The following is a 26,069-nucleotide window of genomic DNA, read 5'->3' as shown; positions in this document are numbered from 1 at the left end:
TGCATTAGGCATTTAACCAAGAACACTACCGCTGAGCTTGAAGATCAGCTATTCTATCTCCCACACTAAGCAAAATATACATGGAAAATTTTAGTAACCTGACCCTAACACGTCTAAGGTTGGAATGCACTCAGGACCTCTAGGGATACACTATAAAAACCAAGTGGTATCCTTAAATTTACTAAAATTGATCATCTCCATTGTATCTTCTTTTTCAGATAATTATATATACATCCCTGGCTTATTCACTAAAGTCACAATTGTTAGGAATTCAAAGTGAGTTCAAATTAATTTCAAATTTAAAGTCAAAGTAGTTGAACTAGAAGCATAGCTGACACTATTCACTAGTAGTGATGTACCGAACGGTTCGCTGGCGAATAGTTCCTGGCGAACATAGCGTGTTCGCGTTCGCCACGGTGGGTGAACACATGCGCGGTTCGATCCGCCCCCTATTTGTCATCATTGAGTAAACTTTGACCCTGTACCTCACAGTCAGCAGACACATTCCAGCCAATCAGCAGCACACCCTCCCTAGCAGACCCTCCCACTTCCTGGACAGCATCCATTTTAGATTCATTTGAAAGCTGCATACATTTTTTTTTTTATTTATTTATTTATTTTAAATTCTTTATTTTTGTAGTGCATGGAGGTATAACAAATGAGCATGTGGTACCCCAACGGCATTCCTCATGCTTTTCAAGTAACAATTGTAATAATAGGGTATATGTTAATACCCTAGTCTGCGCGGAGCCCTCCATGGGTGAAGATGGATTAATTAATTTTTTTGCGCTCGGGTTTTTTATTTTATTTTTAAGTTCGACGGGTATGATGGCTTTTTATTTGGCCTTTTTTGGGGCTGAAAAATGAAGATTTTAGAAAAAAGAAGACGTTGAATAGTAAGTTGAATTTTACTTTACAGGGTAGTAATTTTATTCCCCCCTCACTATTTTTTAGGGTGAGGGCGGTAGGTAGGGGATTTTTTATTTGGGTGTGTGACTAGGGGCTTGGGGAGGGGGGGATTTTCATTTAGGGCCCCCACCCGCCGCTCAGGGGTGTGGGCCGGGGGGGACAGTAGGTCCCCTCCCCTTATTGTTTTTTAGAGCCCCCACCCACCGCGTAGGGGTGGGGGCTGGGGGGAGGACAGTAGGTCCCCCCCTTATTGTAACTTAGGGCCCCCACCCACCACGCAGGGCTGGGGGCCGGGGGGAGGACAGTAGGTCCCCCCATTATTCTTTTATAGGGCCCCCACCCGCAGCTCAGGGGTGGGGGCCGGGGGAGGACAGTAGGTCCCCCCTCTTATTGTAACTTAGGACCCCCACCCGCTGCTCAGGAGTGGGGGCGGGGGGGAGGACAGTAGGTCCCCCCCCATTATTCTATTATAGGGCCCCCACCCGCAGCTCAGGAGCCATGTTACTCTGTATATAGAGGGAGCCATGTTTACACTGTATATAGAGGGAGCCATGTTACTCTGTATATAGAGGGGAGCCATGTTACTCTGTATATAGAGAGGAGCCATGTTTACACTGTATATAGAGGGAGCCATGTTACTCTGTATATAGAGAGGAGCCATGTTTACACTGTATATAGAGGGGAGCCATGTTACTCTGTATATAGAGGGAGCCATGTTATTCTGTATATAGAGGGAGCCATGTTTACACGGTATATAGAGGGAGCCATGTTACTCTGTATATAGAGGGAGCCATGTTACACTGTATATAAAGGGGAGCCATGTTACTCTGTATATAGAGGGAGCCATGTTATTCTGTATATAGAGGGAGCCATGTTTACACGGTATATAGAGGGAAGCCATGTTACTCTGTATATAGAGGGAGCCATGTTACTCTGTAAATAGAGAGGAGACATGTTTACACTGTATATAGAGGGAGCCATGTTACTCTGTATATAGAGAGGAGCCATGTTTACACTGTATATAGAGGGGAGCCATGTTACTCTGTATATAGAGGGAGCCATGTTATTCTGTATATAGAGGGAGCCATGTTTACACGGTATATAGAGGGAAGTCTTGTTACTCTGTATATAGAGGGAGCCATGTTATTCTGTATATAGAGGGAGCCATGTTTACACGGTATATAGAGGGAAGCCATGTTACTCTGTATATAGAGAGGAGCCATGTTTACACTGTATATAGAGGGAGCCATGTTTACACGGTATATAGAGGGAAGCCATGTTACTCTGTATATAGAGGGAGCCATGTTACTCTGTATATAGAGGGAGCCATGTTATTCTGTATATAGAGGGAGCCATGTTTACACGGTATATAGAGGGAAGCCATGTTACTCTGTATATAGAGAGGAGCCATGTTTACACTGTATATAGAGGGAACCATGTTACTCTGTATATAGAGGGAGCCATGTTATTCTGTATATAGAGGGAGCCATGTTTACACGGTATATAGAGGGAAGTCTTGTTACTCTGTATATAGAGGGAGCCATGTTATTCTGTATATAGAGGGAGCCATGTTTACACGGTATATAGAGGGAAGCCATGTTACTATCTGAGGTGGTTAACTATGATTGACCCTGGCATGTTTTTTAGAAGTGGTTAGGATGCCTGGAATAACCATTAAAGACATATACAGATATACACCCCTGCAGTGTCATTAAACAGTGCTTTCCTCCTTTCTGATTTCCTCTATATTTGCTTATTTGTCACAATGAATGATTTTAGACCTAGAATCGCAATTCTAATTTTCACTAATACATTTACATGCTTAAAGGGACACTATAGTCACCTGAACAACTTTAGCTTAATGAAGCAGTTTTGGTGTATAGAACATGCCCCTGCAGCCTCACTGCTCAATCCTCGGCCATTTAGGAGTTAAATCCCTTTGTTTATGAACCCTAGTCACACCTCCCTGCATGTGACTTGCACAGCCTTCCATAAACACTTCCTGTAAAGAGAGCCCTATTTAGGCTTTCTTTATTGCAAGTTCTGTTTAATTAAAGGGACACTCCAGGCACCCAGACCACTTCTGCTCATTGGAGTGGTCTGGGTGCCAACTCCCACTAACCTTAACCCTGCAAGTGTAATTATTGCAGTTTTTCATAAACTGCAATATTTACATTGCAGGGTTAACTCCACCTCTAGTGGCTGTCTATTAGACAGCCACTAGAGGTCACTTCCTGGGTTCTAGCACAGGTTTCCTGTGCTAGAGCGTCGCTGGACGTCCTCACGCTGTGTGAAGACCTCCAGCGTCGCTCAAAACCCCATAGGAAAGCATTGAAATGATTTTTCAATGCTTTCCTATGGGGAGACGTAATGCGCATGCGCGGCATTTCCGCGCATGCGCATTAGGTCTCCTCGGCCGGTGAGCGAGATTAGTCTCGCCCACCGGCCGACGTAATCATTAGGAGGAGCGTCGCGGAGGCGGAGACAGCGGCGAGGGACATCGCCGCTGTCCCAGGTAAGTGACTGAAGGGGTTTTCACCCCTTCAGTAACCGGGGATTGGTGGGTGGGAGGGAGAGGGACCCTCCAGTGCCAGAAAAACGGATCGTTTTTCTGGCACTGGAGTTTCCCTTTAAGATTTTCTTATCCCCTGCTATGTTAATAGATTGCTAGACCCTGCAAGAGCCTCCTGTATGTGATTAAAGTTCAATTTAGAGATTGAGATACAATTATTTAAGGTAAATTACATCTGTTATAAAGTGAACCCAGTCTTTTTTTCATGCAGGCTCTGTCAATCATATCCAGGGGAGGTGTGGCTAGGGCTGCATAAACAGAAACAAAGTGATTTAACTCCTAAATGACAGTGAATTGAGCAGTGAAATTGCAGGGGAATGATCTATACACTAAAACTGCTTTATTTAGCTAAAGTAATTTAGGTGACTATAGTGTTCCTTTAAGAAAAAATGTCCAATATTATCAGCCCTATGTGAGCTGTGTGAAAATGGATTACCTTCTCAATTAAAAACTGCTTTCACCACCTAGTAGCAGCCACAACTTTTGTAATTGGTGATCAGACTATCAAATCGATGTGGAGGATTGTTTGCCCACTCTTCTCGCTGAATGAATTGCTGCAATTCATCACTGGCTGGTTCCCAATCACAATCTGGTTATTTTAAGGCATTCAACAATATCTCAATAGGATTCAAGATAGGACTCTGATTAGGCAACTTCAAAAAGTTAAAGGGACACTCCAGGCACCCAGACCACTTCTGCCCATTTTTATAAACTGCAATAATTACCTTGCAGGGATAACTCGACCTCTAGTGGCTGTCTACTAGACAGCCACTAGAGGTCACGTCCTGACTCATAGCACAGATTGCCTGTGCTAGAGCGTCGCTGGACGTCCTCACGCTGTGTGAGGACCTCCAGCGTAGCTGATTTCCTCATAAGAAAGCATTGAAAATCTAATGCATGCGCATTAGGTCTCCTCGGCCGGTGGGCAGGATCAGTCTCGCCCACCGGCCGACGGAGTCAATAGGAGGAGCGGCGAGGAGGAGGAGGCAGCGACGAGGGACATCGTCGCTACCTCAGGTAAGTGACTGAAGGGGTTTTCACCCCTTCAGCAACTGGGGATTGGGGGTGGGAGGGAGAGAGAACTTGCAGTGCCAGGAAAACAGATTGTTTTCCTGGCACTGGAGTTTTTCTTTAATTTTGTTTTTTTTCAAGATATTGTGAAGTGGTTTCGTCTTGTGTTTTGGTTCTTTGTCATGTTAACATGATTCTTTTAATGATGACATGTATTCCAAGCCCCATGTTGGAAAAGTATCCCTACACAATTAAATTGCCAACACTTTATTTGATTACTGACATAATGTTCTTTTTATGAAATGCTGTGTTTTTTTTTATTCCAGACATGTTAAGGCCATCATCTTCTAAAATGTCCCACATTTGCCCCATCATTCTAGAACCCCAAACGAATAGGAGTTTTTCTTTCTAAATGTAAGATGTAAGATAATTATTCAGCTCCTCTTTATTTGTATTAGACATTACCCTGTTTGTATTTTTAAGCTATCTGGAGTCGGTCCTGAAATTTTGGTAGTCTGGTTGCCAGTTACAAGTTTTCAATATAATCATTGTAGGTAGTATAAATCCCAGGGCCTTAGAAAATAGTTGTAACCTTATCCAGACAGAAATAACACAACCATTTGTTTCTAATTTCTTTAGATTGCAACATAACACACTTATTGTTGAGGCATTGTAACTTATTTCACATGGGCAAAGAAGTGTGTAATAAGTCATTGTTAAATTCCATAAGGTTGACGGTGTCCAAGTTCTGTGAATGAGTGTTTTAATTGAATTAAATGGTCCATTCAATTAGGTTTGCAGTTACCTTTTTAAAAACAGTCAAGCTGGTGGTGGATACTTTTGTCATTAAATATACTCAAGTGTTTTTTTTTTTGTTTTATATCTGAAATTATTAAATCAATCAGGTCTAAAAGCATGCAATATAACAATTATGCAAAATAGAGAAATCAGGAAGGAGAGAAATACATTTTCATGACACCATGTGCCAGTCAAGATTGGATGATGAGAAAACTAGATTTATACTAGTAGTTTATAACTTGAAATTATCAACCTTGTAGATCGATAGACAGACTCACAATAATACATTATTGCAGCAACATAGTGTGACTTTTTGTACTAATTACCTCCCGGTATCAGTTCTAAAGCATGTCTGATCATGTCTAAAACTGTCTCCAAAAAGCTAATCATTCCAAAATTCTGTTCAAATACGTAAAATAAAGAGGTAAATTGAAAAGGTGTATACATATATATATATATATATATATATATATATATATATATATATATATATTTGTATTTGTATTTAAAAAAAATACATTAAAGTATCTTAAAAAATGTATGGTTATTCCAGAAGATTTAAAAATAAAAACCACTTCTACCTATTTGACTTGAATCCTAAGGGCATGACCTAAAACCTAGCCATGCAGATATGAAAACAAATAAAAGCTCTAAGAACTGGTTTTAAGACACTTCCTTGTGCATAAACCATTTTACAGTTCCTAGTAAATTGTCCCATGATGAGCTGTAAAACCGTTCTAGTGGTATTTCCTGGGTCATTGCTTTGCACCACAGGGGGGGAGACATAGACTGGCTCGCAGCCTATTTGATAAGATTAGTAACAAACATTCAAACACTGCAAATTGCACATTAGACAAAGACTGCACATTCACAGTGAATAGAGAATCAACATATATAAATAAATAAATAATATGAAAGTGCTTAAATCAAAGAGTGTCTATATCTAAATACTAGATATAAAATATGTAGAAATGCATCAAAATATGTGATTTGAAAATGAAACACCACACTCAGATAAATTCTGATGTGTTTTACTATTTTGCTATTATATATTGTAAAGTCCAAAGATGTCCAGGATTTAAAGGAAAGGCTTTGGATATAATAGAAACTAATGAAACCTTTGAAAATTAAACCTGTATACTGATTGACTGCCAGAATTATTCTGATAGTGATATCATGATCAATGACCAGAATTATTATTACTTATAGAGCACTAAAATAATCTGCAGTGCATTATGTTGCATGAAGAAAGATATTAATTAAATAGATCAGATGACGAGAAACAAGTGGTGAGGAGAGTCCTGCTAAAAGATATAAATAATAACATAATAAAGAGGCAATCTAGAGGTAAGCGAGTAAGTGCTTTGTTGGTATCTTGCAGAGATTGTGAAGATAAGTGTAATAAGAGGGGGAAGGCCAGGTGTAAATTCTGTTTCTCGCTGTGCAAGGAAGGTGAAAGCAGGTGTACTCTAAACTTGGATGCTGTCAAAAGTTTTTTGTTTCAGCAAAATAATAAAAAAAAATGTTATTCATCAGAACAGAATTTTGTCCATCAACGCATTAATTTTCAGCCGAAATTCGGACATTGTTTTCATTTCGGATCAATTGATCAATTGAATTGCATCGAATGTACATTTCAGAATAACTTATACAGGGTTATTAACTAAAGTCTGAAAGCATCCGCTGTCGTACGGGACCAAACTGACTTATATATCTGAACATTGTTTACTATTCATTTAACAATTTCCGAATTTCCAGTTATGGCACCGAATAAGCCTGAATGGCGACTGAATGAAAGCTGGACCAATTGCTTAAAATAAGTGAGCACATTCTAAACATGAACTGGCAGTACTAGTAATTTCTAAATTTCAACCGAATGTCAACCGAATGTCATTGTTAAGTCCTATTCTGATCTTAGGCCCAATCATGACATGCTACACTGATTGAAAGGTGGCAAAAATATCAGTTTAGTACTCAAAACCAATCATGGGATAAAAAAAAATAGCCAATTAAAAGGACATATACACAACAAGCAGACATATCAAGAAGTTAGTGTAAAGTCACATGGCCAGCCTGTCAGTCATCCAGGACAGCCATTCACCAGGCCATCCAGCCATCCAGGCCAGCCACTAAGCCCGCCTTCTAGTACAGCCAGCCACCAAGGTGGTGGTGATGTGGAGATAGAAAAAGCATATGGAGGAAAAAAAAAGACTTTTAAAGTCTTACTGCACATGGTTGGGGTGGGTAGTAAAAGCACATGGAGGTAAAAAAAAATGACACCATGTGCTTTCCCTACCCACCACCACCGCCATGTGCAGCTAAGCTTTAACATTCTTTATTTTTGTAGTTCAGAGCCAATATCACGAATTAGCAGAAACATGTCAAGATATCACATTGTAGAGTTTCTAAAGTCATTGCTTTACATGTCAAAGTCACTGCCCTTTTTTAAGGTAGTAGAGAATTCAGAAGGTAGAAAGTATACAATGCATGAGGTGATAATTTAAGAGATTAGATTGCCCTAAGCAAATAGACTTGACCTATGCAAAGATGTAGATTATGTAAAATAAATAACAAAAGAAAATAAAGTAAAATGTGTTCAGGCTTAATAAGCCAGCTGGTGGGTGAAACAGGAGAAATTGCTAAATCAAACTATGCAAACTGGCAATACAAGATATTGGGGTATTACATGCAGAGTCCACATACGAATAGATAAGTTACAAAATGAAGACCAGGTATTACTGTGATGTAAGGGCTACCAGGTATAGGTCTAGTCAGAACTGTCAAGTTTATGATAGATATTAAAAGAATATGAGAGGGGTGTGGCTAAAGGCACAAGAACACTCTAACAAGTAATATATTAAGGAATCACAATAATCAGCAGAAGTAAGTATCACGAATCACACTAAGCCACAGGATTCACTCACGACCAAAGCTTGTCAGACCGGAACACTTCGAACATAAACGGTACAGGCTGGTATAGTGTTGATTTGTAGCTGCAACAGGAGGTGTTCTGTGGTACTGAAATTCCATTTAGACATAGATTATAGTATAGAAAGCCGGAGCTGTGTGAAAACAAGTGCAGCAATCTTGATTGTCAGGCCCCGCCCCTAACATTCTTTTTCAAAGCCTTCCTGCCCATAGTAATGGGGAAGGAAAGCAAAATCACATGAGAAAAATAAAATCATTATTTTTCCTCCATCTGCTATCCCTACCCATTAACACCACCATGTGTAGCTAGGCTTTAAAAGTCTTTTTTGTCCTCCATGTGCTTTTACTACCTGCCTGCGCCCCTCCTTGTAGAGCTAGGCCTAAAATGTGTCATGCATTAGTCAGTATATTAATATGTATGTAAATAAATAAATTAAAAAAATAAAATGTATATATTCTATATATGTAGAGTTGTGGCGGGGAAAAAAGTGTAGATGAAAACCCCTTCCACCTGAAGTAAATGGATAGTTAATACATCGCTAAACACAAATACACACACTGGTGTGTGGAAAAAGACAGTGTGGTTGTTACAAGGAGCACAATACAACAATACTTGAACAAAAATTAGCTGCATGGTTGAGTTGCCATAAAGAAGCCTTTGCTGCGCCAATGCCACAAAAAAGTCCAGTTACAATATGCCCGACAACACCTTGACATGTGTCACCATTCTGGCACACTGTAATTCGGAGTGACAAGACCAAAATAGAGCTTTATGATCACAACCATAAGCGCTATGTTTGGAGAGAGGTCAACAAGGCCTACAGTGAAAAGAATACCATCACCACTATGGAGCATGGTGGTGGCTCACCAGTGAAAAGAATACCATCACCACTGTGGAGCATGGTGGTGGCTAACTGATGTTTTGGGGATGTGTGTGTTCTAAAGGAACTTGGAATATTGTGAAAATTGATGGCAAGATGAATGCAGCATGTTATCAGAAAATACTGGCAGACAATTTGCATTCTTCTGCACGAAGGTTGCGCATGAAACGTTCTTGCACTTTCCAGCATGACACACAGCCAAGTTGACCCTCCAGTGGTTACAGAAGAAAAAGATGAAGGTTCTGGAATGGCCATCACAGTCTCCTGACCTTAATATCATCAAGCCACTCGGGGGAGATCTCAAACGTGCAGTTCATGTAAGATGACCAAAGATGTTGCATGACCTGGAGGCATTTTGCCAAGACGAATGGTCAGCTATACCACCTGCAAGAATTAGGGACCTCATAGACAACTATTACAAAAGTGAACAAAGTAAGGGGGGTGCAAAATATAAATAATCAATACTTAAATATGAGGAACTTCTTGATCATTAAGTTTAAGAGCCACTTAAAAGCGGCTCTGGCTGTGTAGGCGTTTTCTCAACATGGAGTATATATGTCAGAAGTTAGGCCCCACCAGATGTAGCAGTTGCACCTGATAAAGACCTAGCTAGAGGTCGAAACGTGTTGTGCAATATATTTATTCATATCTCCTTTTATATAATGTTAATAAAAGTTATTTCATCCAAATCGGTTCCAGAGTACCTGTCTAAGGAAACTGCTACATCTGGTGGGACCTAACTTCTGACATATGTACTCCATGTTGAGAAAATGCCTACACAGCCAGAGCCAGCTTTTAAGTGGCTCTTAAACTTAATGATCAAGAGGTTCCTCATATTTAAGTATTGATTATTTATATTTTGCACCCCCCTTACTTTGTTAATTTGGTTTTACTATTCATGTAGTGTCTTTTGAGTGGTTTATAGACAGTGGGGGTTGTTGCTATCCTATTCTTTCAGCGCCAATCCACCTGTATCTTTCTCCTATTCTTAGGAGGAAAATATATACTTTTCCTTTATTAACTATTACAAAAGACCGAATGCTGTCATTGATGCTAAAGGGGGCAATATACAGTATTAAGAACTAAAGGTATGCAGACTTTTGAACAGGGTAATTTCATTTTTGTCTTTGTTGCCATGTTGTGTTTTTTGATTGTGCCATTCTGTTATAACCTACAGTTGAATAAGAATCCCACTCTTTTTCTTTAAATATGGTACATATATTACCAATTCTCCAAGCACAAGTGTATATGTATATATATATATATATATATATATACAGTGGCGGAACTACCGCGGTCACAGGGGTTGCAGCTGTGACCAGGCCCATCACTCTATGGGGCCCGGCCACCCTGCAGAACCCTGCGACCGCGGTGCCTGCTGACCCATGCGCCACATTGAAGGGGCCCATTTGGTGGCCCATGCTGTTAGGGCCACCCGATGGCAATTAATTTCGTGTCCGGGCCTGCTTTGATGGCATCACAGCTGGGAGGAAGTGATTGCCCTGCTAACGCCTCCCAGCTTACACCGGGAGCCATGCGGGAGGAAGGACAGGAGACCTGAACCACCACTGGACTCCAGGGAAGTCACCCTCCTGTATCTAAAAGGTAGGAAACAGGAGGGTGACTTAAACATTTTGTATATGTGTTTGTATGTTTGTGTGTGTGTGTGTGTGTGTTTGTGTATGTGTGTCTGTATGTATGTATATGTGTGTTTGTGTATATGTGTCTGTATAAATGTGTGTCTGTATAAATGTTTCTCGGCATGTGTGTCTGTGTGTGTGTGTGTCTGTATGTGGGTCTGTATGTATGTGTGTGTATGTTGCTGTGTGTGTGTGTGTGTTTGTATGTCTGTCTATGTGTCTGTATATGTGTGTGTGTGTGTGTGTGTGTGTCTGTATGTATGTGTGCCTGTATGTGTGTGTCTCTGTATCAGGGCCGGACTGGGAATTAAAAGCAGCCCTGGAAAAAAAATATTTACCAGCCCCATAATGCGTTGCGCCAGCATAGTGTGCAGATACAGAGTTAGAAAAGATAACTTAAAATTCAAAATTATTACTCCAACGTGGAAAAAAAAGCACACAAAAGCTTAAAAAAAAACAAGAGTGCAGATTTATTTTAAGCAGACGTGCCTTTGCATGTAATCAATGTTTCAGTCCAACTACCATGACATATTAAGGGAACCTTGGTAATGGGACTGAAATGGTGAATGTATGTAGGGCACAACTGTGAAAAATTGACGTTCTCTTGTTTATTTTGAAGTCCTGTGGGTGCGCTCTTCACTTTAAATATGTTATTGTGCTGGAGTATGCACCTAGCAACAAGACTCGGCCAATATCTGCTCATTACATTTAGTACATATCAATGACATTTCTCTGTGTATTATGCATATATAAACGTACATTAATATATGTGTAAATATTAAAGGCATAATTATTTATATATATATATATATATATATATATATATATATATCTTTCTCTCTCTCTTGTGTCTCTTTCTCTCTCTCTCTTGTATCTCTTTCTCTCTCGTGTCTCTCTCTCTCTCTCGTGTCTCTTTCTCTCTCTTGTGTCTCTCTTTCTCTCTCTTGTGTCTCTCTCTCTTTCTCTTGTGTCTCTTTCTCTCTCTTTCTCTTGTGTCTCTTTCTCTCTCGTGTCTCTTTCTCTCTCGTGTCTCTTTCTCTCTCGTGTCTCTTTCTCTCTCTCGTCTCTTTCTCTCTCTCGTCTCTTTCTCTCTCTCGTGTCTCTTTCTCTCTCTCGTGTCTCTTTCTCTCTCTTGTGTCTTTCTCTCTCTCTCTTGTGTCTCTCTCTCTTGTGTCTCTCTCTCTGTGTCTCTTTCTCTCTTTCTGTGTCTCTTTCTCTCTTTCTGTGTCTCTTTCTCTCTCTCTTTCTCACCTTTATGTGTCTTTTTCTCTCTCTCTTTCTGTGTCTCTTTCTCTCTCTTTCTGTGTCTCTCTCACCTTTCTGTGTCTCTTTCTCACCTTTCTGTGTCTCTTTCTCACCTTTCTGTGTCTCTTTCTCTCTCTTTCTGTGTCTCTTTCTCTCTCTCTTTCTGTGTCTCTTTCTCTCTATTTCTCTGTCTCTTTCTCACCTTTCTGTGTCTCTTTCTGTGTCTCTTTCTCTCTCTTTCTGTGTCTCTTTCTCTCTCTTTCTGACCTTTCTCCTACCTCCCCCCATCCCCCCCATTTACCCGAGAGGAGTCAGGGGGGCCGGAGAGGAGTCAGGGGGGCCGGTGGCACACTTAGAGGGGGCCGGCCGTGCTCCACGCTGGAGCAGCCGGGCTGCAGCCTCGCCAGCACTCTTAATGCTGAGGACTGAAGGAGGAGGGAGCATGTCTCTCTGCCATGCTCCCTCGCGGTTCCCACAATTCACAGCAGCTGCTGCTGTGAATTGTGGGAACCGCGAGGGAGCATGGTAGAGAGACATGCTCCCTCCTCCTTCAGTCCTCAGCATTAGGAGTGCTGGCGAGGCTGCAGCCCGGCTGCTCCAGCGTGGAGCACGGCCGGCCCCCTCTAAGTGTGCCACCGGACCGGCCACCCGGTGGCACATACCTGCGCAGCCCCCAGATGCCGCGGCCCACCGGGAAATTTCCCGGTATCCCGGTGGGCCAGTCCGGCCCTGCTCTGTATATGTGTGTGTGTATACGTGCATGTCTGCATGTGTATCTGTCTGCATGTGTGTGGGAGGAAAGTATGAGAGGGGGAGGATAGAGGTATGGAGGGTGGCGGGGGGGACACAATTTGCGCATGACCATTGATGCTGTGGATGACCTAATTCAGGAACGTGCACAGGGTTTTCACAGAAGGGATTGTAAATATACATCTGTGGGTAGAATGCACTCAGATATTATCCCTCATTATCATCCACAATGTGAACACAACTGACTCTCTTCATCAATTTTTATATTTTCTTATGTTCTTCTGGTTTTCCCTATCGTTCCTCCAAAAATATAATGCTGCATTCTTCTCCTCTGATTTACTTTGGCCATTAACCTCCCAGGCAGACCCCTGACAACCTGGGATGCCTGTTTGTATGCTTTCTCTCACTTCCACTGAATATTTTATTAAATGTATAGTTAATACCACTACTGATTCCTTTTTTTTTTTAAATAATAATAAAAAAGTATTTAACCAAGAAATATACATTCAGATTACTCTGGTTTCCAAGTTCTTTTGCCCAACATCCATGGGGATATTACTATTACCCAATTTAATGATACTTATTTTATCTATCTCAGAAGGATGAAGAGCTGAGTCAACCCTGCCAAGATTTGAACCTGCAATCCCCAAGGGTTAAACAGATTCTACTGATGATGCATTAAGGAACTTCACTTCTAATTTGAGTAATATCATATTAGAAGTGAGGTTCAACATATAATAAATTATAATATAATTAATAACTCTCCTACTAACTTACCTTTGTTTAACTAAAATATATATATATATATATATATATATATATATATATATATATATATATTTGTGTACGGGATTATGGAAAGGGGCGTATATTCCCAATAGGTTTAGTTTTAACAAATAATAGTCGGTTGAGGTGTGCCGAAACCGACGAGAGGCTAGGCCTGCAAAAAAGAGGGCCCGCCTGGTTATGATGAACTGATAAGAGGGTGTGGTGGGAGGGGAACTTCCGGATCGACGAAGACAGGTGAGTGGGGACTAGTTAGCTTATATAGGGCTGTAAATCCCTCCCACAATTTCAGGCAAAAGCCTTCTATTTGTGTACGGGATTATGGAAAGGGGCGTATATTCCCAATAGGTTTAGTTTTAACAAATAATAGTCGGTTGAGGTGTGCCGAAACCGACGAGAGGCTAGGCCTGCAAAAAAGAGGCCAAAAAGTATGTAACGATTATGTCTTTATTAACATCACAATGGTAACATTATTTAGACATTCTGTGGAAAGCGAGTCTGATCTCTTCCTCTGGGTTTGGAATGTACCGGTTATACACAGCGGATTTCCAGCGTCCCATTCTTTTAATTATATGTGACGGGACATGGCTACTTGAAGCCGTGGTGGCTGCTCCGATGCGAAAAGAATGTCCTGAGAAGGAATTAGGATTGAGGCCGAGTCTAAGTAGTAATGCACGTATGTACAGCATAAAGTGTTTAGTAGTGAGTGGTTTTCCTCGTAGGGACAAAAGCGGCAGTTCTGGATTCCTATTTGGTTGACTTAACAATTTATCCAGCACCTGAACTGGGCAAAGTTTAGAACCCGTGGGGAAATACTTGATCTCCACGGGGGGGCCTGTTTGATTAGTTTTTGTACGGGGAATTGTCAATATATAATAATCATTAATTTTGTACAAGTTTCTCTGTTTAAGGCAAGTGTCTGTGTCAGTTACCTTTTCTACTGAAAACTCCTTGGGCCGTAGGAACCCGAAAAAGGCCAAGTAAGCTGCGGCTTTAATTATCAGATTAGTAGAATTTTCAAAGGGGTTTTTATCTAACAGCTTAGAGATTCTTTCGAAGATGTTACCATCGATTGGGAGTCTTACGAGGGATTTATGGTCACTTAGTCTCTGTATACCCTTAAGAATGTTTTTAATTGGGTATGTGGACAAGAAAGGGGTCTTGTCTGGATAGAGCGTAAGCATGAAGTGTTGAATGCCTGTTAAGTATAGTTTAATGGTATTGTATGCGAGTTTTAATGAGATGTGGCAAAAAGTTGAAAATGCCACCATAGTTTCAACAGAAAATCGATTTATTATGTTGAAGTTGCGTACAAAGTTATTGAATATCTCAAATGCCCTATTGTAAGCCTTTTTAGTGTTAGCTGATAACCCGGCCTGAGCTAGAATTCTACTGTGGGCCAACAATAGATTTAAAGCATGACTAGATCTCTGAACTGCGGGGGAGTTTTGGGTTGTCTGTTCGCCGTAGGGTGAAGTCGGAAAAATTCCTGCAAATGGAAACGTGACAAAGCATCAGCTGCATTGTTGAACATACCGGGAACATGTATACAACAAATGAAAAACTGCAAGTTCGCCGCCAACCAAGTGAGCTTTCTCACCAAGTTCATTATAGACAGGGACTGAGATCGGCCTTTGTTAATTATATTGCAGGCTGCCAAGTTATCTGAATAACACCTAACTGCTTTGCCCCTCCAAACCTCACCCCAAATGTGTGCTGCTGCCACTATGGGAAAAATTTCGAACAACGCAGAGGTTTTGTCGAAGTTATCTAGGGAACTAGTCTCAGGTGGCCAACTATCATAAACCCATTCATCCCCAAATATTGCTGCATACCCAACTGAAGCGGCGGCATCAGTCCAAACCACTGGAGAATCATTGGAGATGGGAGGGATGAATAACGACCTGCCGTTCCACGAGGATAAGAACAGTTCCCACATAGCTAGGTCCGCCCTTGCAGAACTGTCTAAACTGATCTTAGTGTCATCGTCAGGGAGGCCGTGGAGTAGCGAGAGCAACCTGGAGATGAAAGATCTGCCTTGCGGGATAATACTCATAGCAAAATTAAGAGAGCCCAAGAGAGACTGTAACTCTTTCCTGGTGCATGACCCGAGGTTGGTGCAGGTGCGAATGTAATCTAGAATCCTATCTACTTTGACCTGAGGGAGGCTGGCTTGCATGGTTTCCGAATTGATCGTGATACCTAAGAAGGTGATTTCAGTTTTAGGACCTTCTGTCTTATTAGAGGCTACCGGAACACCTAGTTCCTCGAATAAGGAGAGTGCCTTCTGCAGGCTGAGTGGTGTGCGGTAGTGAGGTTCGATGAACAGAAAGTCGTCGAGGTAGTGGATTACTACTGGGCACCTGCACTCGTTGAGTAAAAGCCAATTCAGGGTCTCTGCGAACATATCGAAGAGTTTTGGGCTACTTTTGGAGCCAAAGGTCAGCCTGGTTGCAAAATAGTATTCCCCTTGCCACTTAACTCCGTGAAGGTGCCAGAGTGACTGCTTAATGGGTAGCAATTTGAAAGCATTAGAGATGTCCGTTTTGCTTAACCAAGCTGCCTTACCGAGGTTAATGATGGCCTGAATGGCATTGTCTATCCTAGCGTAATGTAGTGAGAATTCCTCTGATGGAATAAGGGAATTTAAACTTGGGGAGGTGGAAGAGTGTGGTGCCGAGAAGTCGATTATTAACCTCTTTTTGTCGTTAAATTTACCCGTGGCTATGCCCAACGGACTTGTTCTCCAGGACGTGAAAGGAGGTGTGGTTAAAGGACCAATCATGAAGCCGCTACCCACCTCCTTATCGAGGAGAACCTTCAGAGAGGCTGGGTCAGACAACGCTGAATGCAGGTTAGGGCATTCTAGTGTGCCTGGAGGGAGTGCTACAAAACCTGTGTGAAAGCCTTTGGTGAAACCAGAGATGAGAAAGTCCGCCAAGTGTGAGGAAGGATGTGTAGTCAGGTAACGTTGCAAATTAGGTACGTTTATTGGTGTAATTGCCTTTTTCGGAAACAGTTTGTTCGGGCACATAGCTTTAGCGTGAGCCCTGAAACAGATAGAGCAAACATGGAGCAACCTACAGGCGCTATAAGTACACCCCCCGTCATTAAAGTTATTGCAGACTTGCACTTTCCCGAGAAAAACTATAGGCCTGCCTAATTTGTCTTTAATATCCCTCTGACCAGAGTAGTCTGAGTTAGCAAAACTAGTAGACGGAGCTACTGCGGAACTGGGACAAAAATTGGAAGTGTGAGAAGCTGAAGCGCATATTGCACATGCTGGTGTCCTAAGCCCGGCGAAATGTCTACAAAATAATTCGGTGTTCAACTGACTCCAATCGGTGGGAGCGTTGAACTGTGCCAGTGATGCGGCTGATCTGGCTGAGAAAGACTTATGGTAGTCGTAGAACGCATAACCACCGTACTTGTAGGCAAGGTCCACCAGCTTGTGCAAGTATAAGTCCAGCTCTTCCCTGCGGAGTGGAAAAGAAGAGCAAATTACGTCCCTATACAACCCAAAAGCTAACACGAACTCGGGAATATTGAGTTTTTTGTTGAGCCTAGGGTCTCTAGCTCTCATCACCACTGAGATATCCTCGAAAGTGTAAGACCTGTTCTCGATGATATCCTGTGATGCGATGAGGAGGGAAGCTAAATTAACATCTTTCCCTTCAAGTATGTCCCGTTTAAGGTTCTGAGGGATCAAATGCACCGGATTAATTATGCTAGATTTTTTGGCGGGAATAGTAGTGGGGTTACCTCCGGAGCCGGGCTCTGGTTGCACCAGCGGAACCGGGATTTCAGTAATGTTGGTCTGGCCGGAGGCTTCCAGGGTATCCAACCTGTCGCCTATGCTGGCTACGGAAGCCACCAAAGAGGTCATCATGCCCCGAAGTTCCGCCAGACTACCCTGGATAGTACCGTCAGAACTAGGGCCTGGCAAAACCTCCGCATTTTGGGGATTAAGCAAACGGAAGAGTTCTGCTTTCCTGGCAGTAGCCGGGAAGGGAATGCTCCTTCTGTTCAGCTCGGCCGTGATCTTTGAAATGGTCCAGGATCTGTAGCTGGATGAGGCACCAGGCTCCCCTGGCTGGACGCTAGACCTGGACGGGACGCTTGCAATAGACTGTTCATCGTCTTGCGCTGAAGCGGTGGACATGCTATGGGCATGAGAGAAAAACGTAGCGATTAGAAGGAGAGAGAAGGGAAAGCTTAATTAATTGTTTATTTATTAAATTATAGAATTTGTTTTGTGAGCTGGTTGGCTAGCTAGTGCCGTAGTGGCGAAGCAATTAGACTAGGTTGATGACAGGTGAGGCCCTACTAATTGCCAAGCGGCTTGAGAGGCTCTATCTATGAGTTGGCGCGAGGGGATTGCGTGGCCACTGAGCGTAGTGGCGGGGCGTTGGCCTCTCGGTGAATTGTAAGCATAAGACAGATTGGGGGTGACAGGTGAGGCCCTCTCTATGCCACAATGCGAGGCGGCTAGCTATGATTTGGCCCGTGGGGCGTGGAACCTCCGAAGTGAGGATGGGTGATGGCCTCGCGGGACCACTAACCTAAGGCGAAGAAGCCGGGGGAAAAACTACCGCTATTGGGCTCCTAAAACCCTGAAACCAGCCACAACTAAACGGGATGGAGAAAATAGCCACGAGACTGAGCGTGTACGAATGAAGAGCGCTAAGCTTACCTGAATGAATGAGATAGCGACAAGTAGTAGCCCAGATGACCCACAGAGTCAAAATACCCCTGTTAGCTTGTACTGCGGATGCCCCGAATTGTAGAGAAGGGACCCAGGTGACGTTTAAGAGAATATAAAAAATAAAAGCAAAATTCAGGTTATAAGCCCCCCAGTTTTTTTTTTTTTTTTTTTTTTTTTTTAAACTTTATTTATATATTTATTTATTTATTTTTTTTTTTTTTTTTTTTTTTTTTTTTTATTATTAACAAAATACCCGTACGATGTTGCAACTATAATGGCAGAATTACCCCCAGGGATATAGGAGGAGAGAACGCAGAGGAGACCCAAGAAGTCAGTAACCCCATGAAAAATTTAGAGTCCAAAAGGAGCCAGCCAATTATATAACCAATATTAAGTGACCAGAAGCATTCATGTGAATTCATGGCAAACAAACCGTTCCCCATGCCCCCCCACTTGTACCCCATATATAAGAAAAAACTAATCAACACAGGAAATATCAAGCCTTGTTATTACTAATGCCAGCGTGCAGCTGCCCACACAGCTTTAATATATAGGGTGGCACACATGAATATACTCAAATGAACATTTAAATATGCGAATGCGTAATAAATGAGACCGGGAAGGAAGTAGCCGAAACGGCATGCACACGAGGATGGAAAGGCAAGCGTTTTGAAGCGAAACGAAAGCGATGAATTGGGAAAGCGAGGTGATGTGCGAATAGAGATCGTGAAGGGTGAGTAGAACGAGCACGGACTGAAAAGACTTACGGTTAGACGAATGAGAGATTGCTGAAGGCCGCGTGGGACAGCCAGGAACCGGCGGGCAGCGTGGCGCACGACGCGGAGGAATGACGTCAGGCGGAACGAAAGCGGGAGAACTTCCGGATCGACGAAGACAGGTGAGTGGGGACTAGTTAGCTTATATAGGGCTGTAAATCCCTCCCACAATTTCAGGCAAAAGCCTTCTATATATCAAATAATAATATAGAAATAATTTTTGCAAAGCAAGCACACACACAGTCAGTGAGTGAGCAACACAACAGAACAATCAGTCGGTTGGTCACTGTCTGACTGTGCTAGTAGTGGTAGTTTTACAGGCATATTTTTTACTGCACAAAAAAACTTTGTGTGTACTGGAGAATGGACTCAGTTAAGCAATTTTAATTAGAACACAGTCACACACACTTAGATGAGACTGACAGAAAAGGAACTATCTCTATCAGCAACAGCAGCACCTCTAAGAGATGAATGCTTGATGCACTTAAAATATCTAAGTCTAACAATAACTACTATGACTTGACTAGATTACATTTAAAAAGACCTAAGAGCTAGAATATATTGATTCTCTACTAAGCTAAGGCTTACAGACAGTGGCGTACACATGACCCATGGGGCCCCGGTGCGAAAATTGATCCGTGGGCCCCCCCCCCGCGCTTACTCTGGCGGGCCGGGGCCGCAACACATTGCGGTGGGCACCTGGTCGCAGGGGTTGCAGGGCTGTGAACCCTGCGACCGCGGTATGTACGCCAGTGTATGCAGATGCACACACACTTAAAGGAACACTACAGACACCCAGATCACATCAGCTCAATGAAGTGGTCTGGGTGTCAGGTCCCTCTAGTTTTAACCCTGCAGCTGAAAACATAGCAGTTTCAGAGAAACTGCTATGTTTCACTGAGGGTTAATCCAGCCTCTAGTGGCTGTCTCACTGACAGCCGCTAGAGGCGCTTCCGCGATTCTAAGACACTGAACGTCCATAGAAAAGCATTGAGTAATGGTTTCCTATGGGCGGTTTGAATGCGTGCGCGGCTCTTGCCGCGCATGCGCATTCGGAGCTGAGAGGCGGAGGGATCCCCTGCGCCAAGGGAGTCCGGCGCTGGAGAAAGGTAAGTGCTGAAGACACACACACACACACTCTCACGAACAGACGCATACACACTAGCTAACAGACACACACATTTACTGACAGAGACACACTCAGCGGCAGACATACATACACACTCACTTACAAAACATACACTCTCCCTGACAAACACACACTCACTAACAGACACACACATTTACTGACAGAGACACACTCAGCGGCAGACATACATACACACTCACTTACAAAACATACACTCTCACTGACAAACACACACTCACTAACAGACATCAAACAGACTCACTAACACACACACACACACACACTCAGTAACAGACACACACAGCAACACACTCACTGACACTAACAGACACACTCACTCACACTAGCAGACACACACACTCTAACACACACTCTAACACACACTCTAACACACACTCTAACACACACTCTAACGGACACTCTAGCGGACACTCTAACACACACACTAACACTCACTAACACACACTAACACTAACACACACACACAAACACACTCAGTAACAGACACACAGTAACACACTCATTGACACTCACTAGCAGACACACACTCAACAGACACACTCACTCACTGACACTCACTAGCAGACACAAACACTCTAACACACACACTCACACTCACACACGTTTTTTTTTTTTTTTTTTTTTATTCCCCAGCCTCCTTACCTTTTGGGATTCCCTGGGGTCCAGTGGTGCTGCTGGGCTGCTGGGCGGCCGGTCACTGGGCAGGCAGGCTGGGGGCGCGCAAGGGAGCACTCTCCCCTGAGTGCTTCCTCTTCAGCTCCCTCGCGCACCGCGTAGGGATGCCGGCGCCGGAATCAGTGCGGTGCGCGAGGGAGCTGAAGAGGAAGCACTTAGGGGAGAGTGCTCCCTCGCGCGCCCGCAGGACAGGCCGTGGGGTGACAGCAGGGCCAGCCTCGGGGGGCCCTGAGGTGGCCGGCTCTAGGGCCCCCCAGGAGAAGAGGCTGGCCCAGTGGCTACATACCGGGTCGCAGGGGCGGCCGGGCCCCCTGGTGGGCCGGGCCCGGTCGCAGCCACGACCCCTGCGACCCTGGTATGTACGCCACTGCTTACAGACTATACTTCAAGTGCCTGCAATAGCCTAAACAACTTAGGCCTTTAGTCACATTTCAAAATATGTGTATGCTTTATGCAAATACGTATCTTGTAATGCAAAAGGATTATATTCCATTATCGTTAAGGCTTACAGACAGTGGCGTACACATGACCCATGGGGCCCCGGTGCGAAAATTGATCCGTGGGCCCCCCCCCCGCGCTTACTCTGGCGGGCCGGGGCCGCAACACATTGCGGCGGGCACCTGGTCGCAGGGGATGCAGGGCTGTGAACCCTGCGACCGCGGTATGTACGCCAGTGTATGCAGATGCACACACACTTAAAGGACCACTATAGGCACCCAGACCACTTCAGCTCTAGTTTTAACCCTGCAGCTGTAAACATAGCAGCACCTGACAGCCACTAGAGGCCGCTTCCGCGATGACACTGGACATCCATAGGAAAGCATTGAGTAATGCTTTCCTATGGGCGGTTTGAATGCGCATGCGCATTCAGAGCTGACGTCGGCAGGAGGAAGAGAGGTCACCAGCGCCGAGGGAACACTGTGCTGGCTTAAGGTAAGTGGCTGATGGGGTTTTAACCACTTCAGCCTAGTGGGAAAGGGGCCCTGAGGAAGGGGGGACCTAATAACCCTATAGTGCCAGGAAATCAAATTTGTTTTCCTGGCACTATAGTGCTCCTTTAAGTATTTTAAAATCTTTAACACAATCTAATTACTTATTTAAATTATGCTATATAGGTAAAACTCAACTCTAAATATAGATAAGGTCACTGAATCTACATCACATGGTAAACAGTAAAATCTGCATGTAACCTTTACATTTTCATTGTATATCTAATAAAAATGAGTTGTAACTTATATCTGAGCCTGCAGTTATGAGATACAAGCTTATTTTCTGAGTGTAGTGGTTTCCTTAGAAAAAAAAAATCATAGGTTCTTCTGCTGAGGAAGTAGTAAGGAAGATGTTCCAAAGCCTTGTGCTAACTTAGGGCCCACAATTGTGTGAGGTGCCACTTGTAAAAGTTGATGACCCTGATGCCAGATCACCAGTATTTCGTGTAAAAAAAAAAAAAAAATCTTAAGGTCTGGAGGCAAAAGGACAGGGTATTTTAAACAAATAAATGCAGCCTGAGATCATTGTTGTACATTAGAGTCAGATGTGTTGTTGAAAAGAGAGAACAAGCAGGGGCTAAGGAGAATGCTTTATAAGGGGAATACATGCAGTGTGCAAATATTCACAACTTTATACAAAATTTATAAAGCTGACCACTTTAAATGCACAATAGCCTCCCAAAGCTTTCCTATGGGAAATAATAAAGCTGTTCTGTGCAGCTCCAAAGATTGCTGTGTCTTGGCTATATGCAAATGTTTGTTGTTTGTTTGTTTGTTTGTTTGTTTGTTTGTTTGTTTTTTGCATTGCAATAGGTCATAGAGTCTTTAAGATCCAATTCCTTATATAGCATGTAAGTAGCACTTTATGTTATGTTATTTCTGCACAGTTCATCTTAATGGAGTGTTATTGGTAGATAGAAGCTTTGGCGACCTTAAAACTGAATTTCGTAAATTTAAGTTGAAATTAGCACATTTTGGAATATATTTGAGAGACTCTCAAGTCAGGCCAGATTATTCACTGATCTTGGAAATGTCAGTATTTGACCAGGCAATTGCATATTTTATTCCTAAAATGAAAACATAGCGGAGTTTAATTCAATTTTGTAACAGTTCATGCTTTAGTTTATAATACTGTGCGCATTAGTCACTTTAAATTTTAGCAAACTGAATTCTAAAATTATGGGGTTCCTCCAAGTATCATAATAAGTACAGCCTGCACTAATAGTTATGATGTGAAGAGTATTCTAATCCCATTCCCTGGTAATGAGGCAAACCTCTTTGCAATGTTTTGCCCTCTTACCTGGCTTCATGATGAATACAGAGAGTACACTATTGCCAGTGTTGCACACAATCTCACCAGGCATTGATTGGTCGAGAGTCAGCTGATTTCTTTCATCAATGGATGATATTTTATGCATAAAAATATGCACAGAATTGACATTAGCCAGCTGAGTGGGCACAATGAACACTTTACATATCTGAAGTAGTTAGAGTGCTTGTAGTAAATCTTTAAGACTATATCAGTTGATGTGGATAAATTAATATTCAACACCAGCCCTTATTACATATTGTTTAGCTTTGATTTTGCAATTCAAAATTCTATTCATTTCATCTGTAATTTAATGAATGAACATTAGGGTTGTTAACATAATAACAGAAGGGTTATTAAGGAAACTCCATATTGTGCCAAATCAAAAGTAAAACAGATGATTAGGAAAAGTCCAACCCTCAGCTATAGGCACAGCCCAGCAGTTATTCCTGCCTGTGTATATTAGAGCCTCTATAATGTAGAAATTTTGGCCTAAATTGTGGGAATCCTTTGCCAGTTTCTGACAATTTCTGTTTCAGGGATAACAACCTGTGCAGGTGCAGTGCTTATTTTTTCATAAACCAGGCAATGACACACACATGCTTTAGGTGACCAAACAGCATCAGGGTTCAACATGATTTCTAATTTCTGGTATTATTTCTATGTTTGATTCGTTATAATCACTGTTTAGTACGTAAATTCCAAACTGTAATTAATGGTTTGTATATAAAGCTTTAAGAAACATGCTGATTTTTGAATTGCTGTTTTTTTTTTAATATTAAACGTAAAAAAAACATTTATTTCTATAAATGTATCTTTACCTTACATGTGCAAATTGTATAAGTTTTGAAAGCATGTAATTAGAAACTTCCCAACATTACATTTTAGAATGAAGAGAGCCTCCTAATAGTCATTCCAAATGCTATCGTACTTTTTGCAAGTTAAGTCAATAATGTAGTAGAAAATGCTGTCTTAAGACACATTTCTGCAGAAACAGGAAGTATACGTTATGTGAGTGCTAGTTGCGTGAGAATTGCGAGGTTTTTGCAAATTATTATACAAATCCCAGCACTGAAGTGGTTAAGCAAGCTGAACACATGGAACTGATAGTGAAGAAGATGAAGAACAAAAACTCATCGTCCCACACTTTCATCAATCATTAATAATGTCTATAGCAGACCGCAGCAGCTCAAAGAAACTTAGACCATGTGAACACTCAATCTACTTTCATAGATGTACTTTGACAATACAACACCCATGCCTAGAGTTATTGTACAGTGAATAGTTGCTGTGCATTCTTGCGTAGAGTAACATGTCTGGATTTTAATCAGATCCCGATAGTAACATAGAAGTCTGAGAAAGCATGTGTCAAAATCCTATACGCCTGGGAAGTCAAAACTATTTTAAAGTGATAGACACAATGACACGCACCAACAAAATATATAATAATAAATTACATAATAATAATAAAAATAATTTAAAAAAATGTATAAAATAGTAAGAAGCTACTTAATGAAGTTTCACATCCTCCTCCCAAAGCTACTTACCGCTGCCTGCTGGAAAGCTCCCTTGGTGTAGGTCCCTCCTCCTTTATAGGTGATGGCAGGTATCTCTCTATTGAGCAAGGAGCACTTGTGCTGATGGGACTGGTTGGATGAGATGTAATCTACCCTGGTCTGCACGCTGTGTTTAGATGCGTAGGTGACAATGGCCACTCTGGTGGCAGAAGGGACCACAGGGAAGTCAGAGAGAAGCTTCTTTACGAACCTCAGCTCATTGACGAAGTTTGAGTGGCCCACGCTTGTAGACTCATCCACTAGGAAGACAAGATCCAGGTTCTGGCTCTTCTCCCTCAGTCTCCTGATATTCTTTTTGAAATACTGTCCCATCTTCTCCACCCTGTTCTCAGAGCTATCTGTGGGCTCCTGGGGCTGCTTCCCCCATTCTGCTACAAGCTGGAAAACTTGCGAGGGCGAGCTCTTGTAGGCTGGGACCTGGTGTTGAAAGCTTGTCCAGCTGCAAATCGTGGAGAGGCAGCAACAAAGACAAGCCAAGCGCAACATTGTCACCTGGGCAGGAGACAATGGGCTATAGTTCTTCTGAAAACAGAACAACCACTTTCCTCTTTTTTTTCTGCCCTCTCAGCTATTAAAGAGTTCTGCTTGCTACAGCCTGTGAGAGATCCAAAACTAATGTTCCATTATCCTTGTTTAAGCAGGGCTGCAGATGTGAGCTGTGATAGAGCACAGGCAGTGAGAGGGGGCTGCTGGCTGCATGCTCTGCTCATGTGCTGTGGGTTACAAATCACAATGTCCTTCCCTCCTCTTCATTCTTAAAAAAAAAAAACTCTGCAAGAAAAAGGGCCAGTCCCAACACAATCTCTATCTATTCTTTCTCCCTCCTCTTTTTCTCAATTATTTAAACCACACTTCATATCCACTCTTTCTGTTTCTCTGGCAGTGTTTCATACCTTTTTTTTTTAACTTCCCATTTTTCCTGCTCTTCTTTTTCCAAAATCTTCCTTCCTTTACCCCCTCCTCTGTCCATGCCTGATTTGTTGAGCTTCCTTGTCACCCGAGCTTTATGTCTGTTAGGCTGTCAACATTCCCTAAAGCAAACATCAGCACCAAAGCCCTTGATTGATCCCATATGTTTGGCATAGAGATCTAGAGGCATTCATAAGACATTGCTTCAGATACCAAGAGTGCCACTGTGATTGAAAAGACTTTAGTATTAGTAATAACACTTACTGGGGTTGTCTAGTATTCACTTTGAGTAGTGTTGTTCACCTCAAGCTTTTCTTTGGAACTTGAGTAAGAATTTGCACGTTAGCTAAAGAGTGTACCTTATTGGATTAGGGATCTCTTAACATAAATTCCTGCTATATCTGACATCAATTACAGGTATTTTGTTATATATCATCAGTAGTTGAAGGTTGGAGTCAC

General features: G+C 42.4%; 1 protein-coding gene across 1 annotated transcript in view; it reads right to left on the bottom strand.

The window, feature by feature from the left end:
* Positions 1–25,406, bottom strand: part of SVEP1 (sushi, von Willebrand factor type A, EGF and pentraxin domain containing 1) — a 334,296-nt gene extending 308,890 nt beyond the window's left edge. Inside the window, exon 1 of the mRNA XM_063455268.1 lies at positions 24,672–25,406. Within this exon, the coding sequence (XP_063311338.1) occupies positions 24,672–25,187 (516 nt within the window). The 5' untranslated portion in view covers positions 25,188–25,406. The remainder of the gene's footprint in view (positions 1–24,671) is intronic.
* Positions 25,407–26,069: the final 663 nt, after the last annotated feature.

This window comes from Pelobates fuscus, chromosome 5 (assembly GCF_036172605.1).
Source record: "Pelobates fuscus isolate aPelFus1 chromosome 5, aPelFus1.pri, whole genome shotgun sequence".
Lineage (NCBI taxonomy): Eukaryota > Metazoa > Chordata > Amphibia > Anura > Pelobatidae > Pelobates > Pelobates fuscus.
This window is presented reverse-complemented; position numbering and strand designations above follow the sequence as displayed.